Source organism: Pelophylax lessonae, assembly GCF_965119305.1.
Source record: "Pelophylax lessonae genome assembly, chromosome: 8".
Taxonomy (NCBI): domain Eukaryota; kingdom Metazoa; phylum Chordata; class Amphibia; order Anura; family Ranidae; genus Pelophylax; species Pelophylax lessonae.
The window spans coordinates 21,226,853-21,243,056 of NC_138775.1; the positions used below are offsets into that span (position 1 = coordinate 21,226,853).

Consider the following 16,204-nt stretch of genomic DNA (forward strand, 5'->3'; position numbering starts at 1 on the left):
CGACTTGCATAGACATTCATTATATGAAGTCCGTGCAAGTTGCGCCGAAGTCGCGGTGCACGCGACTTCACAGGTCGCCCCCGAAGTCGGAGCGACCTAATGTGAACAGGGGCTTAAAGTGACCACCGGGTTCTTGGTCACCTCCCTGACTAAGGCCCCTCTCCCCCGTTCGCTCAGTTTGGCCGGGCACCCCGCTCTAGGAAGAGTCCTGATGGTTTCAAACTTTTTCCATTTACAGATGATAGAGACCACTGTGTTCATTAGGACCTTCAATGCTGCAGAAATTTTTATGTACCCTTCCCCGGATCTGTGCCTCGATAAAATCCTGTCTCCGAGGTCTACAGGCAATATCTTGGACTTCATGGCTTAGTTTGTGCTCTGACATATACTGTTAACTGTAGGACCTTATATAGACAGGTGTGTGCCTTTCCAAATCGTGTCCAATCAACTGAATTTACCAGAAGCGGACTCCAATCAAGTTGTTGATGATCCGTGGAAATAGGATCCACCTGAGCTCAATTTTTAGTGTCATGGCAAAGACTGTGAATACTTATTTACATGTGATTTTTTTTTTTTGTTTTTTTATTTTTAATAATTTGCAAAAAACATACTTCCTTCATGTTGTCATTGTTGGGTACTGTTTTTAGAATGTTGAAGAAAATAATGAATTTAATCCATTTTGGATAAAGGCTGTAACATAACAAAATGTGGAAAAGTGAAGCACTGTGAATACTTTCCGGATGCACTGTACAGGGACCATTTTGAGGATTTGCTGGTCATTTTCAGAGTATTTACCCATCAGTCGTTACATACAACATAATGGAGAGGTTCCAGTTGCAACCAAAATTTACCCGCCATCACATTTAAAGCTTGACTGTACAAAAGTACCAAATCCCCTGATCGCTCTATTGCTTTTCTCTTCTCTCTAACACATCTGGTTGTGGGTGACCCTTCCCTGTCCTCACATACAATGCAGCGCTCAAAGGAGATACAAAGTTCCAAAACGATCCCCCAGTGAAGATAAAAAACAAAACTCGTGTTGTCAGTTGCCACGCCCCCTGATGATGTCAAGTGTGACGAAACATGTTGGGAGGAGCCTAACCACATGATGCTGGTATGCTGTTGGAGGTCGGACATTTTTTTGGATGAGAAACAGACATACGCTGTTTTCATTATATGCCTTCTATCTTTGGATGTAATGTGAGTACCCTGTGTGCAGAGTTTTTATTATATGTTTAATAAAGCCCTTTCAAGGATGTCTGCGCAATGATATTGTTATTTCATTTTTATCACGAGGAACTACTCTATGTGTTGTGTCCATTCCCCTGGACAAACACTTTTATATGATTGATATCTATGCTACCTGGTTGGATTTGCCTGTTGGTCCGTGACAGATGCCTACTTCTTTTGGTTTACCCTGATTGAACGCTGTTTTCTTTAGACCATCTGGTAAGAGGCTGCATGTTTATACCTTCCTGGTGGTGGATATACTGACAGCACGAGTTTTGTTTTTTATCTTCACTGGGGGATCGTTTTGGAACTTTGTATCTCCTTTGAGCGCGGCTAACTTATTTTGAATTCTTGATTATCCTTCACCAAAAGGACTTTGTGTCTGCTGCTCTTTTGCCCTTCATGGACTCTTCTTATATTTTCTTCTAAATATTTTTTAATATATTTATGTCCTAGCGCAATCTACTCTTGTTTATTATACATACAATGCAGGCCTATTGATCCTGCATTGTATGTGATGACGTCAGCATTTGACCACCGCAAGCTGGAATGCCTATAGTAGAAGCTTCAGGGGTCAAGTTGTGCAGAAGAGGGATGAAGGAATAAGGTAAGTGTCAAGCTGACCATACACGGAGCAAATTTCATCTGTTTCCTGATGAACCAGCTGAAATTCACTCAGTGGGTTGCCAATAAGGAGGAGGCTCCACCTAGGGTATGTTCCTGCCCTGCGCAAGAGCGTCTGAGACTGCTGGGGAGACCTCAAACTCAACCTATCTAAAACCGAGCTCATGATATTTCCTCCCCCATGTTCCATTTCCCCTGATTTCTCTGTCAAAATCAACAGCTCAACTATCAACCCGTCCCCCCCATGCCATGGTCCTAGGAGTAATCCTGGACTCTGAACTACACATCCAGTCACTGTCCAAAGCTTGCCGCCTCAACCTCCGCAACATCTCCAAGATACGCCCCTTCCTAACAAACGACCCCACAGAGCTTCTAAGCAACTCCTTTCTCATTGGCCTTCCTTTAAATAGGCTATCCCCCCTTCAGTCCATTATGAACGCTGCTGCTAGGCTCATCCACCTTACAAACCGCTCTGTGTCTACTACTCCTCTTTGCCAATCTCTCCATTGGCTGCCACTCAACCTACGAATTAAATTCAAGTTACTAACCATAACTTACAAAGCCATCCATAACTTGGCACCCAGCTACATCACTAACCTGGTCTCAAATGCCAACCAAATCCTTCTCTTCGTTCCTCCCAGGACCTCCTGCTCTCTCGCTTCCTTGTCACTTCTTCCCATGCTCGCCTCCAGGACTTCTCCCAAGCCTCTCCCATCCTCTGGAATGCTCTACCCTAATCTGTCCGACTATCTCCTTCTTTGTCCACTTTCAGACGATCCCTGAAAACACATCTCTTCTGAGAAACCTATCTGGCAACCACCTAACAACTGTACTTTTATTTTCTCCATCAGCCCATCCCCCACAGTTATTACCTCTTGTATCGCTTGAGCCTCCCTCTTAGATTGTAAGCTCTACCGAGCAGGGCCCTCTGATTCCTATTGTATTAAAGTGTATTGTATTTGTACTGTCTACCCTTAAGTTGTAAAGCGCTGCGTATCTGTTGGCACTATATAAATCCTGTATAATAATAATCTTTTAACCCCCAGCTTATCTCAACTAGACCTTTCCTTTAATTCATCCAATGCAGATTAGAAAGGTTTAGCTTGTAGAAAGCATTTTTTCTATCAGACACTTTGATAAATGTGGGAGGTCTTTTTTTTTTTTATCACAATTCTCATTATCTTTACATTACCACCTCCACATTTCCTTCTTATTCTAAGACCACAATGTGCTAGGAGGAATTTTAATGACTCCAGACATACCCAACATTCCAGAAGAATTCCCAGTGTACTAGACGGGAAGAATTTTATATATAAAGAAATATTGGAGCCTGAGATTCTCCCGGGGATTGAAAAGAAAACTTTCCTTACTTCCATGGGGGTGAATGAAATGTTCTTTGCAGCTGTGAAGTTCATAAGATTCATGGAATGATCTGTATCAGGAACACAAGGAAGGAAGTGTACTTCATATTACCACCGCCGATCATATAGGGTGGGCCGCAGGCTTACAGGCAAAGCTGACGGCTTTTTGTGACCTGAAACCAACCGAATAAGCAGATAAATTGGTGTTAAATCACACATCCTCTTTATAATGGGAAAGGGTTATCGTTGGCACAAGAGATTAGGAAATAAGAAACTGTTCCACCTAATGATAAAAAGGTCAGATCTGGTCCATCATGACTCACTCCTAGTCACCTCCTATGGGAAGAATGGCCAAAGAAGTTGTGTTTCTATTCTGACATTAACAAGGTTGGTTCTGCAAATCAGGTTCGTAAAATATAATACAATTAGTAGTTTAACTCCCTTAAAACCCCCCCCTTTTTTTCATGCTCCTATCGGTATCCCTGAGTCTCGCTCGGGGTAGATGTGCAGAGCCTGCAGCGGGGGTTCCTTACCTTCTCCTGGCGATCCAGCGATGATCTCCCATTGCTGTGATCGCCGCCGAGATCCCCGTCGCTCGTCCGTCGCTCTGATGACTTCCTGGTTCCGTTCCCTGCAGCAGCAATGGTGCATGGGAGCAGAACTGGGAGGGAAATTCAAATGTTGTACAAAACACACACACATAAAAAGGAGGTGATACAGTGTAATCTGAGAGGATTACACTGTATCACCTTAGTATCAGAAAAATATCAAATATTATAAATTGTAAATTATATTATTAATATATATTATATATATTATAATATTTATATTTTATAATATATTTATATTTTATAATATATATATATATATATTATATATTATATATATTATAAATTATAAATATCAAAAAATTGTACCGTTTTTGGTACATAATTCCTGACATAATCATACCGCCAGGGAGGTTAAAGGTTATATCCAGGCATTACCCCCAAACCTCCTTCTCCCCCTATAAATCACGTCTCTTCTAGTTGTTTCTTTTACTTTGTTCCTGTAAATTATTGGTGTCAATGGTTGCTTATCTGAAATTGTTTATTGCTCAAGGAACCCCTAGAAACCCTAGTCGAGAAACTCTGGTCTAGAGCACGTGGTGCAGTGAGATTTCTTCCCAAAAACAGGCGCCCAGGAGGCCTCCGAGTTGCTTGTCAACTGACCATTGTTGATCAGCTATAAATAAAAAAATCATGTGAATAAGGACTACATCGGTATTTTGTAGGCCAAATGTTTGGAGAACCATTAATAGTTTATAAAGTCAAATGAGTGGATGAGCTTTTAGGAGTTGGGGCAGAAACATTGTTTTCGCCCAGCAAATTAAATTCAAAATACTAACCACAACATAAAAAGCCGTTCACAACTCAGCTACATCACCAATCTTATCTCCAAAAATCACCCAAACCGTCCTCTCCGCTCCTCTCAAGACCTCCTACTCTCAAGCTCCCTTGTCTCCTCCTCTCATGCTAGTCTCCAGGATTTCTCCAGGGCCTCTCCCATCCTCTGGAACGCTACGGCTATCTCCTACTCTAGCTGCTTTCAGGTGATCCCTGAAAACTCATCTCTTCAGGGAAGCCTATCACACCGCCAACTAATCTGCCATCAGCTCATTCCCTACTCTTACCTCTTGTAACACTTGCCCCACCCCATTAGATTGTAAGCTCTTCTGAGCAGGGCCCTCTAAATCCTTTTGTATTTTATTGTATTGTATATGTACTGTCTCCCTCTAATATTGTAAAAAGCTGCGTAAATTGCTGGCGCTATAGAAATCCATAATAATAATAATAATAATATATGCATGTGGAGTGGAATAGAGAATGGTTGGGTTGGGCAGAATTCTGTAGTCCAGCAGGTAGGGCTGACAAACCCTGCTAAGTATTTTAGTCCAGCAAAAGGCTGTCAGTCCAAAAGTAAAGCTGGCCATAGATGGGTAGAATTTTGAATGAAATTCTTGGAAAAGAAGTTTCTAAAAAAAAATTCATTTTTTTAAAATCATTGTTGGGGTCAAATTGATTTTTTTTTTTTAAACCTCAGTGCCAAGAAAAATCCAAGGAGCAGGATGGGAAATTTTTAATGAACTAATACATTTCTATCAGTGTGTGAGGTTTTCATTCGGTAAAGTCCTTTCATTCCAAAATCAAATGTTCAAAGCAAACTAAATCTTTCAAATTTTCTGAGAATTTTCCCAAGACTTTTTCTAAAAATTTGCATTCGAAAATCTATTCATCCGTGGCCAGCTTAAAGCCCCGTACACACGAGTCGAAATTCGGCCGGGAATTTTCGTCCGACGACCGATCTGCCGATTTTCAGCTTGTTAGTATGATGCTTCCGACAACCGACTTCGACTTTTCGGCCGAAAAATCCTGGTGTGCAGGCTATATAATTTTTGTCGACCATCAAAACACGTCCGATTTTCGTCTCATTAGTACAGATTTAGATGGGGAAAAATCTTATGAGCAAGACTAGGCATGCTCAGAGATGAAAGAACACATAGAAAGCAATCCAACACATGACATCACTTCTGAAGTAGAATTCTGTAGTGCGGGGAAATTTGTGTGCAGTCTAGAGCACATTCCAACCAACGGACACCACTCTGGACAAAAGACGGACGACCGGTCGGCGGAAATTAGTTGCGTGTGTACGAGGCTTTAGTTCTTCTTAATGAAATAGCTCCCTTGGTGCTGTTGGGAAAGCAAAGTGTAGGACAATATGTTGTGAAATTGAGCGTAGGGAGGCTGCATGGTTTATGAAACACTAGGCGTTTTCTTTTTGTAATTTTGCAATAAGGAGATAAAATTGCTGAGCTTACAAACATGATTGCCATTGGACCATTTAATGGTTCTAAATTTCCAGTGAATCACTGGATGCACATATTTCTAGAGAAGAGCCAGCACAGACACCTCTGAGCTTCTTATCATGCTCCAGGTTTTATCGCAGACACATTAGTTGGAGGAGGATGTGGTTGAGTCTGCCGGAAGCAGCTGAGCTAAGTGCTGTTAGCAGCCTCCTAGGATAGATAAAAGCTTCCTGATATGCGGAGTACAAGCTGTATGTCCACATAAACATGTCTGAGTCCGAGTACGGTAAATGGCACAAAGAGCGCAGTGCAAGAGTTCACGTAGACCGAAGACAAACAGGATGGCCGTCTATGTTTACTAACTTAGATTTGCTGTCTGAGGAAACTAAAGCTAGCTAGACTCTGGTAAATTTTGTTCAAACATTATTTGTTTTCTAAAAGTTCCTTCAATTTTCTAATGGTTGATGGGGACAAATTGACAATCATTTTTTACCGAAGGTGAAGGATTGAAAACTTTTTTACCTTCTCTGGGAGATAGGCAGAGTTTCGTAGTCCAGAAGACAACACTGCTTGGGATTTTATTGCAACAAAGGCAGCCCAGGAAACAGGAAGTTAAGCCCCGTACACACGCACAGATTGTTGGCCGTAAATTGTCGGCCAACGTCCGATCTGCCGATTGTAGGCTTGTTAGTATGATGCTTCCGACAACCAACTGCGAATTTTCGGCTGAAAAAAAATCTGGTGTGCATGCTATAAAATTTTTGTTGGCCAACAAAGAACGGCTGATTGTTCGTCAGTCAGTACAGATTTCGGCAGACAAAAATCAGATGAGCAAGACTGGGCATGCTCAGAGAAGAAAAAACACACGGAAAGTAAACCAGAACATGATATCACTTCTGAAGTTGGTTTTTGTTGGCCAAGTCTAGAGCACATTTCAACCAACAAACAACACTGGACAAAAGTTGGCCGATCAGTTGGCCAACAATCTGTGTGTGTGTACGGGGCTTTAGGAGCACTCTGGATTTCTGGCAGGTCCATGGGTAGTTTCCTATACTTATATCATATTCTCTTAACCTTAGATATTGAAAACTATACATTCCTTTTAGGCTCCATTCACACCTGAGCGTATCGTTTTCAGACTTTTTTTGGGCTTTTTTCAGGTGTTTTTGGAGCTTTTTTCATGCATGTTTTCGGGACTTTTTCAGGCGTTTTTGAAGTTTTTTTCATGCATGTTTTCGGGACTTTTTCAGGCGTTTTTTTTGGGGGCTTTTTTTCAGGCGTTTTTTGCAGGTGTTTGGAAGCAGGCATTGACATCTAACAAAAAAATGCTTGTAATCTGCCAAAAAAAAAAGAAGCTCATGTACTTTTTTGAGCTTTAGGCTAAGTTCACATGTAGGCGCTTTGGGGCATTTTTGGGGAGTTTTTCTGCTCTAGGATCAGCTCAAAAAATGCCCAACAAGACAAATCGTATTCATTTCAATGGCCCCTGTTCACAACTGAGCGTTTTGAAGTTTTAATCAAAACGCCCAATGCTCAAAAAAGTACACGAGCTTCTTTTTGGGCAGATTACAGGCGTTTTTATTTTTTTCCATTGGTTACTAGTCAACCTAAAAACGCCTGTAAAACGCCTAGAAAACACCTGTAAATAGCAACACCAAGATGTGAACGTAGCCTTAGGCATTTTGCTTCAGGCGACAAAATGCTCAGATGTGAACAGGGGCCGTTAAAATGAATGGGAATTTGCGTGTTCTGTGTTTTGAGACTTCAGAGATGAGCGTTTTTCGAGCTGAAATACGCTCAGGTGTGAACAGGGCCTTAGAAACAATTATTTGTATATTATTTGACAAGACGCCACACTATTTTTATTTTAAGCAAGAAGACTTTCTAAAGCAGGGGTGTCAAACTCAATTTCCATCACGGGGCCGCATCAGTATTATGGTTGGCCTCAAAGGGCCAGTTGCATCTGTAAGACTAGCTTTCCAAAGCACCCTACTCCCCCCCTTACATCAGATGTCAAGAGCCCCCCCCACCCCGCTATCAGAGGTTTAAAGTCCCCCACCTTCTTTTACATCACAGTACACCCCCTTTACCTTGTGCTGCTGCCTGGAAGAAGCTGTGGATGTAGCTGGGAAGCAGAAAGTGCAGGGTCTAGAGGAGGACCAGAGGAGGGCTGGAGTTTGCTGAATGCCAAGACCAGGGGAGGCAGAGACGAGGGGGTGCTGCAGCAGCACAGAATCTGTATGAGGAAGTCTGTCCTCCTCTTTACTGCCAAATGCTGAGACAAGGTTTGGACAGAGACGAGAGGGTTGCCACAGCTGCAGGAGAGGTGCGAGGGCCACATGAAATTGCCTGGAGGGCCACATTCGGCCCGCGGGCCTTGTGTTTGACACATGTGTTCTAAAGGATTGGGGGTGGAGGGGTGGAGCGGGGGGAGGATCCCTGGCTTAAAAATGTTTAAACCAACTGTAATCTGTATATTTATACAGATCTTATTTAGTCTGGATTTCTGGCACCTACTTACGCACTTATTTTGCTATTATAAAATACAAACATAGAATGAGAAACATTGATGTGCACAGAACAATAGGACATACTGTATATACACACATTAAATATATATACAGTATATATATATATATATATATATATACACATGTATATATATACATAAATATGGCAGGGGAACATGTTTACTGTGTTGGGGAGTCTAATCGAAGAAGAAGGAAGTCAATAATCTTTCTTCTTCCCCCTCAGTTCTCCCCCGATTCTGTCTTCTCTCCCCGATTCACCACCTCCAGGCTGGTGAATCTGGGAATGTGAATTCTGGCACAGATCGCCAGTGAAGTGCGGAGTTTGCAGCTTCATAAACTGGCCATTTCTGTGTCAGTCAATGACAGATTCTCCGTGTGCAGAAATGATCAGCAGAAAACATGTTCTCCCCCGATCATCTCTGTTTCATAAACCGATTATGATCCGAGATGAGCTGCGATCAGCAGGATCGCTGCTCATCTCAGTTTCTTAAATGGACACCATAGACCCATTGCCTTGTCTATGCAGGGAACGGTGTTCAGCAAGAGACAGCCGTATGCCTATGGTGTAAATGGGCCCCAATGATGTAAAGTGCACTAGGAACCTCCATGCTAAGATTTTTTTCTGCTGTAATGGCAGTGATGACTTGTGGGACTGACTATTCAATGAGCCCATAAAGCAACTGGTGGTATGGTAGAAAGGTACACTAGAAAGTTACGAAGACAAGACTCAGCATGTTGAAAGCAACATATCTTCATCTCATCAGGGCTACAATATAACATACTGTATACTGTATACCATGTCCATGAAGTACACCTACGGGTGGATGCACACCTCATATAAAGTCCCAAACTTTTCTTTTTAGTCTTTGTCAGACATAGGGACGGAGGCACATCCATGTACGAGCCTCATATAAAGTCCCAAACCATTTATTTTATGCAAATAACATACTGTATAATGCTTACTATTGTAGCCCTGATGGACAGGGTACATATCCCCGGAAAGGAGATGGCTGTCAACTCTTGACAGATCTTTGTAACAAATATAAAATCAGATCTAGACTGGTCTGTATGACTTGGCACTCTTATCCTTTTTATTATAAAATACAAACAGAATGAGGTACATTGATGAGAACTGAAACAATAGGACATAGACCCATTGCCTTGTCTATGCAGGGAATGGTGTTCAGCAAGAAACAGCCATATGCCTATGGTGTAAATGGGCCCCAATGATGTAAAGTGCACTGAGAACCTCCATGCTAAGAATTTTTCTGCTGTAATGGCATTGATGACTTTTGGGACTGACTTTTCAACGAGCCCAAAAAAGCAACTTGTAGTATGGTAGAAAGGTACGAAGACGAGACTCAGCATGTTGAAAGCAAACGCCTTTGCCATATGTCAAAATACTTCTGTTTGTTGCTCAACTGTGTTTTGACAGTGCGTGTTGATCAGTCTTGCACTGTTTACAAGCACCATTTGGCTGGCACGTGATTACGTAATGATGATATAATTAGACCAGGGACAGAATGCTCTGTAAGCTATCCCTATTGATTCTGCAAGGCATCCTTTAGCCTGTCCTCACTGTCCTTTCAGTACATAGCCTATTCACATGACTGGAAAACAGTGTGACCTTGTTGTCTTTTTTATCAAAGCAGCCATATTTGTATCCAAAATGTCCACCCCCCTTTTCCTTTAAATGACAACACTAACTCAGCATTGGGATTAAATGGCCGGTTTGGCCTTTTATTAAACAAAACCATAAAAAACAGAAAAACATAAAACAGTCAAACCAATCCAGATCAAAGAATGGTTGCAGATCCTTGATGATACCATCTTCCACAACTTTGGAGTCTGTGGTACCATTAGGTTAGGTTCTGTCCCTAGCTGCCACCAAAACACCACCTCGAGGACTATCCTAACTGACCACAGACCCCTACCACCTTACACTACCCGGTCAGTCTAGACTGAACTAGACCAACCATAGGACTCCATATCTGAGATGGGTCCCACCATTTTATCGTTCGACACCATGTTTTGGACCCTCGTCAAGGACCCCAACCGCCAACGTCCAACCTCCTTAGCAGAACAACAGAAAATGGCATCACCAGGGTGGGCAGAAGGGACATTTCTTCTAGGATCTCCAGTCTGCAAGTGAAGCCCCTTTACTCTTCCCCTCCAACTACTCTCTCTCCTGCTCCTCCCCATCACCTTGTCTGCTCTGCCAATGAGTTAAGAGTCCTGACCTCTCATATCCCAACAACTAATTTAACCCCCCTACTGCCTAGTTTTCCTTCCACCCTGTCATGTATGCCCTATGCTTATCATTTCCTTCAAGCTCTGGGCATGTCTTTCTAACAACCAATGATGTCATAGGTTGATAGAGAAGACAAGGATGTTACTGCTTGCACCCCTCAATCGGCACTGGGGTTACATTAGCTGCATGAGGGAGAAGAGAAACACTAGAATACCAGTCAGCATTAGCAGGGCCTTTTTTCAGCGGGAACGCAGTTCCGGCACCTCCAGTCTGAATGTATGCTATGGCAAAGGGGTGCTGGGGTCAGTGGGGTGAGCTGAATGGCCTGTTGATGCTGGCTGCTGGGGGATCTATTGTTGCTGGGAAGAATATATTGTTGCTTGAGGGCATTTTGTTGTGGGGGGGCTATTGTTGCAGTGGAGGATTTATTGTTGTTTGGGGGAACTATTGTTGCTGGGGGGCTATTTTTGTTGGGGGGTCTATTGTTGCAGGGGAGGATTTATTGAGGGAGGAGGCGATTGTTGCAGGGGAGGATTTATTGTTGCTGGGGGGCTATTGTTGGGCGTTTGTTGTTGCTGATTGCTGGGGATCTATATGACTGTTTTTTCTATTGTTGCAGGGGAAGATTTATTGTTGCTAGGGGGATCTATTGCTAGGGAGGTCTATTGTTGCTGATTCCAGGGGATCTATTTTACTGTTTTTCTAGTTATTAACAAACTCTATACAAATTACCTAGAACCACAACATGATACTTGGTTCTGTATTCTCTAAAATGGGGGTACTGGTGGGTGGTAGAGGGTGGAACCAAAGGACAGCGCTCAGGGATGGGTAGGGGGTGGAGACAAGGGGTGACTCAGAAAAGGGGAGTACCTGCACCTATTCTTGAAGAAAAAAAGCCCTGAGCATCAGTGTGAAAAGGTGTATTTGCTTCATAAAAATAAATCACCTCCATTGTTGGATGTCCTGCCAGTGCCATTGCATAAAGTAAAACTGCAAGTATAATTTTTTACATATTAGAACAGGATGCTGTGAGATTGTGCAAGATTTTAAAGATTGCCTTGAAAAAAGGTTGAGGAACGCTGGTATAGACACAGTTTTCTGTGTCTGCAAGTCCCTCTAAAAACCATCAAATTCTGAACATTCCAAATTGGGCAAAACAAATACTTGATATCCTAGACGTGAGGAAACGAGAAAGGCCATCGGTACCATCTGGAAAATGCATTTTTTTTTGCCAAAAATGTAGACCTGGATTTTGCAAATGAGCGCAAAATGTCAAGTTAAATATCATATATCTTTCTTTAGGTGGCTGTGAAGTCCATCCAGAAAGACAAGATCACAGATGAACTGGACAGAGTGCACCTTCAGCGGGAGATAGAGATCACGGCGCTGCTGAAACATGAGCACATCATTCAGGTCTTTGAAGGTCAGTGCAAGCCTGGGGGCACATGTCATACATATCATATCATATACACAGGCTTCCCCGGGCACCTGGGAATTCTTCACTCAGTCGGATTAAGTGGCCCCCTTGCATGGAGACAAGTGTCTGCCATAACAGCGAATGACTGACACCAGGCTGGGCTGTCCATGTTTAAGCCAGTTAATGGTTATTAATTACTCTGCAACTGGAATCCCAACCACGACACACATCAAGGAGGTTTACAGCAAAAGCTTGGCTTTACTAGAACAATGTGCACAAAGCAAAGTCAAAGTAGAGAACTACTCATAAACTTGTCCCTTGGGGAAGGGGGGTGTGCCAGAAAAATATACATTTTGGCTGGTAATTTTATCTCTAATTGTGCGTCAGTTTAATATGAGGATTAGAAGAGGAATGCAAAAAAAGTCTACTTTAAATTCTAAAACCATTTTGCTGTATTGTACAGATTCAATGATCAAACATAGAATGATTCCAAATTTTGGGTGGTGGAGACCTGGACTCCAAGCTTGGTGGAGGCCCTGACAGTGGCATCACTAGGGTTGGATTCACATTTTGCTGTAAAATATGGAGTCACCCCCCCACCACCATTGGGCTTTCTCCTGTCTAGCCTGCCAACCCCCCCCCCCCATCAGGCTCTCTCCTGTCTAGCCTTACACCCCCCCCCCCTAGCTAGTTTCGGGTTGGCACGGTCAGATATCACTTCCTACTTGATGGTGTCATCCCTCTGGCAGGTGTCACCCAGGTGCAGTCCGCACCCCCATAGTGATGCCACTGGGTCCCCAATAAAACACCTGATAGTGTAGCAGTTGCCTACTGCCCAATGGAACCCAAAGGGAGAATCAGTTTGTACAATAAGGTTCTATCAAGAGTTAACTGCACAACTGTGCTCGTGTTGGACTAATCCTAGGTGTGCCACATCCCGAGTAAGAATTGCAAAGAAAAATTTCCCCTGGTTGTGGGACTTTTTAGGCACTAGTCTAAAGAAGTTGAATGTAAACAACAAAATATTTAATGAAAATACAATTTATTAGAAAAAAATTACATGGGTTAAAAGAATGGCAAGCTAATACAATACATAAAATCCGCAGGCAGAAAAGTGACCACTAGACCCCAGGGTATAGACCCAACGCGTTTCGAAGTCACAATTATAACTCCTTCTTCAGGGGTAACCTTGGATAGCGGTATATTCTGCTATGTTGATTGGAAATTGTAGGCCTGCCAACATCATATTAAAAACAGGTAATCAGAGTGCTCAAACCATTGACCAGGAAATGCGGATCAGAGGTGTCAGGAGGGATTCTTTGTTAATGATGATCCACAGAGAGAGATCTCAAAGATGTGTGCTATCCAGCCAGCGGCTGGTTGGGGACAGCTGAAACCCAAGAGTTGGAAACTCTTAAGGATGTTTCAGTAGCATCAAAATTCTATGTGGGAAAGGATCATCATCTTCCTGGTGAATGAGCAATGCCGAATTGCTCATTGACCAGGAAGATGATGATGGTTTCAGCTGTCCCCAACCAGCCGCTGGCTGGATAGCACACATCTTTGAGATCTCTCTCTGTGGATCATTAAAAATTAAAAAATCTAAATTTTTTAACATTTTAGGCCAATTTGTTTTCTGCTACATATTTGTGGTAAAAAAAAAAATCGCAATAGGCGTAATTTGATTGGTTTGCGCAAAAGTTATCGCGTCTACTAACTACGGGAAAGATTTATGTCTTTTTTATTGTTTTTTTTTACTAGTAATGGTGGCGATCTGCGATTTTTAGCGGGACTGCGACATTGCGGCGGACAGATCGGACCCCTGACTGACATTTTTGACACCTTTGTGGGGACCAGTGACATTACTACAGTAATCAGTGCTAAAAACATGCACTGTTACTGTACTAATGACACTGGCAGGGAAGGGGGTTAACACTATGGGTGATCAAGGGGTTAAATGTGTACCTAGGGGCGTGTTTCCAACTGTATGGGGGCTGGGCTTTTGGAATGACCATAGAGACCTGTGTTCCTATATAGAAGGATCACAGGCGCTCTGTGATCATTCCAGAGAGAAGAACGGTCAGCTGTGTTTACAACAGCCGACCGTTCTTCTCTCTCAGCGGGGAGCGATCGTGGGTGTCAGGCGGTGTAACGGATCAACCAGCACCCCAAATGGATACCTCCATTGACGGATGCTCCTAGTGCTTCCCGAGGGCTCCAAGCACTCCACCAGACACCATAACCACCTCAGACCCCACGAACCGCCGCAGTTTGGTTGGGGTCTCGCCGTCTCCTACCCACCCTGGACCTACGACAAGGCACCAGGTTCCCGTGGGTGAACCTCTCTTTCCCCAGAGAATGAAGCAGAAACAAGCTCTTACAAGAGCTTAGTGATTATCCAAGGGAGTATGAAGAGCATAGCAATCCCTTGTAGCAGATTCCCCCAATAAGAGACAGGACTCTAGATTGAGGGTCAAATAGAACCCAAACTGTTTATTCAAACACATGCACAAAGAGATATACACTGTGGGACAATCCCCCTTAGCATCCAATCCACAAACATATACATCCCATAATAAGTTTATCTAAAGGCAGACAGAACAGCAATAGAACAATGGAATGCAGGTACTTAACAATAACAAACCCCACCCAACTAGCAAGGGTCTAGGAGACACTCTTGCAATATTTTAACAATCTGAACAGTCAACCGTTTATCTTTATATATTTCCTGAGACATTGCTGACAAATATTACTGTCCCATCTGAAGCAATTCAAACCATTAGGCCCCACACTGGGGCGACGCTACTTTGCCGGGCGACCTCATAGGTTGCGGCGCGCTGCTCGTACCGCGACCTCGGAGCGGCTGGCACGGACTTCATAACATTGAAGTCTATGCAGGTTCGCTCCGGGTCGCCCCAAAGAAGCTCCGGACCCTTTTTCTAAGTCGGAGCGACTTGTGTCGCTCCTATTACAACGGGTCCGCGGCTTCTCTATGGAAGGCGACCTACGGCGACCTGTCAGGTGACCAGGTCGCCTGACAGGTCGCTCCAGTGTGAAAAGGGGCTAAAGTATCTGTTTTTCACTTCCAGTGACGGTGAATACCATCACAGGCGGTAATCGGAGTCGCCTGCCCCATGAATTGGAGTCCCCGCTGCCGAGTAGGGGCAGGAGCCTCCACCGCCGGCGCACGCTCGCCCCCTAGCTGCAGGCGTGCAACCGACGTAGGTCTACGTCGGTTCGCGCAGGAGGGCCAGCCTGCCGCAGTAAATCGGCGGCGGGCGGTCCAGAACTAGTTAAGTGATGATGCCATTGGTTGTTAGGATGCCAGCGTCTAGAAAGTCATAATGGTGCATAATGAAAACCTGTGACTGTGTGTAACTAAATAAATTAATTTACCTGCTGGCTTGTATACAATTTTTGATACATTTGTAGGCTTTTTGCCAAGGCACCCTTGAAGAAATCTCAAGCACCCTGGTTGAAAAAGGCTGGCATAGAGAAGCACAGAGACCCAAATGTAATAATCTTGTTGATTGGGGGGGGGGGGGGGGATGGAAGGAAAAGCAGAAGTGGATTAAACTTCATCTTTAAACCCATGTATACTAATAATATCTATTTTTAGAAATCGCTGAGCTTTTTTTTTAATATTTTGCCTATATAAGCCCTTTTTAGCGTAGTTTAAAAGAAAAATACTGCTTGTGAAATATTATTTACAGCCGCCCTTTGCCTGGATTTGGATGGCAGACGCGGGTCTCATAAACCCGGCTAGGAGGGCCATATAATGAATCCTCTGTAAACTCAGAGTTATAAATGTCAGAGTGAACTTTTAAAAGCCGCAGTCACAATGGTGTCACCTCCCCGGGAACGTGCGCCCGTCACACAGCGCTCTCCTTACAAGACCGAGTTTAAGACCGTGAACAAATTGGAGGCAGCTAAAACAGATTGCGG

At 43.4% G+C, this 16,204-nt stretch overlaps 1 protein-coding gene across 1 annotated transcript in view; it reads left to right on the plus strand.

The window, feature by feature from the left end:
• The window catches only part of LOC309561912 (NUAK family SNF1-like kinase 1), a 61,609-nt gene that overhangs the window by 18,141 nt on the left and 27,264 nt on the right, over window positions 1-16,204 (plus strand). Inside the window, exon 2 of the mRNA XM_082265977.1 lies at window positions 12,145-12,265. Within this exon, the coding sequence (XP_082122103.1) occupies window positions 12,145-12,265 (121 nt within the window). The remainder of the gene's footprint in view (window positions 1-12,144; window positions 12,266-16,204) is intronic.